The sequence below is a fragment of the Callospermophilus lateralis genome, chromosome 3, assembly GCF_048772815.1.
Source record: "Callospermophilus lateralis isolate mCalLat2 chromosome 3, mCalLat2.hap1, whole genome shotgun sequence".
Taxonomy (NCBI): domain Eukaryota; kingdom Metazoa; phylum Chordata; class Mammalia; order Rodentia; family Sciuridae; genus Callospermophilus; species Callospermophilus lateralis.
The window spans coordinates 78490596-78492407 of record NC_135307.1 but is presented as its reverse complement, the minus strand read 5'-3'; the positions used below and the strand labels follow the sequence as shown (position 1 = coordinate 78492407).

At 42.6% G+C, this 1812-nt stretch overlaps 1 protein-coding gene across 1 annotated transcript; it reads right to left on the bottom strand.

The window, feature by feature from the left end:
- Positions 1-681: 681 nt before the first annotated feature.
- LOC143394680 (olfactory receptor 11H4-like) lies at positions 682-1608 on the bottom strand. The gene has a single exon (XM_076849343.1). It carries the CDS (start codon positions 1606-1608, stop codon positions 682-684), a length of 927 nt encoding a protein of 308 aa, XP_076705458.1.
- Positions 1609-1812: the final 204 nt, after the last annotated feature.

The following is a 1812-nucleotide window of genomic DNA, read 5'->3' as shown; positions in this document are numbered from 1 at the left end:
TTTTTGTACCAGAGATTGAACCCAGTGGCGCTTATCCACTGAGCCACATCTCTAGCCCCCTCCTCCTTTTTTTATGTTTTATTCTTTTTTTTTTAAAGAGAGAGTGAGAGAGGAGAGAGAGAGAGAGAGAATTTTTTAATATTTATTTTTTAGTTATCGGCGGACACAACATCTTTGTTTGTACGTGGTGCTGAGAATCGAACCCGGGCCGCACGCATGCCAGCCGAGTGCGCTACCGCTTGAGCCACATCCCCAGCCCCTTTATGTTTTATTCTGAGATAGGGTCTTGTTAAGTTGTTTAGAAGGTATTGGCTGATTAAGATATGCCTTAAGTATACCAATGATGATTCAGCTAGGACTACTGCCCTCTACCTTTTGCCACAAACCCCTAATAATCAAACTAAAACAATATAAGAAAGATGGATAAAATGTCCTCATATATCATTTGCTGCAGTTACCCAACTTGAAAATGTGGTTGTTACATCTGGAATGTAATAAGACTCCAATGTGGTTTAGCTCTGTCAGGTTAGTTGTGGAGTAAAACAATGAGGGACTCTTCTGAGAAGACATCTTCTCAGTGTGTATTGAGAAATGGTTGCAGAAAATCAAGTCTTCTTAACTGATCTTTTGTGTCTGGTCAGTGGTTTGCTTGGTCTCACATAGATTGATTTTGCTTTATGCTTACTGTATCCTCAGGACTTTCTTCAGTGCAGCCTTCATCTCCTTGTTTCGTAAACTGTAAATCAGAGGGTTTAAGAAGGGAGTCACCACCGAATAAAACAAAGTCATGATCTTCTGCATTGCAGCTGGGTTATCCGCTGTGGGGCTCACATACATTGCCAGGAGGGCTCCAAAAAATAAACACACCACCGTCAGATGTGATCCGCAGGTAGAAAAGGCTTTCCGACGGCCAGCTGCTGATGGAACTTTTAACACAGCTATCAGTAAAAGAGTGTAGGAGCCCAGGATGTACAGAAGAGTGAGGATGATAATGAGGGAGCTCAGGGTATAGAGGACAATCTCAGTGATAGGAGCTGGAGCACAAGACAGAGCTATCAGAGGGTCCATGTCACACATAAAGTGATCAATGATGTTGGATCCACAGAAAGACAATTGAGAGAGTTGCACAGTGGAGACAGAGTAACTGAGGAACCCGAACACCCAGCACAGAGAAATCAAAATATAGCACAGGCGTGGGGTCATGATGGTTGGATAGTGCAATGGACGGCAAATAGCCAGGTAGCGATCATATGCCATGATGCAGAGGAAGTATGTTTCGGTTGTACCCAGGGAAGTAAAAAAGTAAAACTGGAGGAAACAGCCAACAGAAGAGATGGATTTTGTCTCTGAGAGGAAATTGACCAACATATTGGGCACAGTGGAAGTGATGTAGCAGATTTCAAGGAAAGCAAAGTTCGCTAGCAGAATGTACATTGGGGTATGGAGCTGTCTGTCCAGGCTCACTGCGTAGACGATGGTCCCATTTCCCATTATGGTAAATACATAGACCCCAAAGAACAGCGAAAAGAGGAAACTCTGCATCTCCTGACATCCAGGGAAGCCGAGGAGGACAAACGTGGTCACAGTGCTTGTCTTTGAATCGTTCATGAATCCAAGAGCTGCAGAGAAGATCAAAAACACCATTATACCAGTTGTTTTATTTCTGAAAATCTTGGAGGAAACCTATTATCAAGGTACATCTGTTGGCTATTTGGCAATTACTTTGGAATGATGCCTCCATTGTTTCCTAGCTCTTATTTAAAAGCAACCAATTAATTAACTTTCCTAATGAACCCAAATTTCAGTAAGTCT

Bases quoted from the DNA above. Each gene is read 5' to 3' on its own strand.
- LOC143394680 (XM_076849343.1), bottom strand. From the start codon at position 1,608: ATGAACGATTCAAAGACAAGCACTGTGACCACGTTTGTCCTCCTCGGC.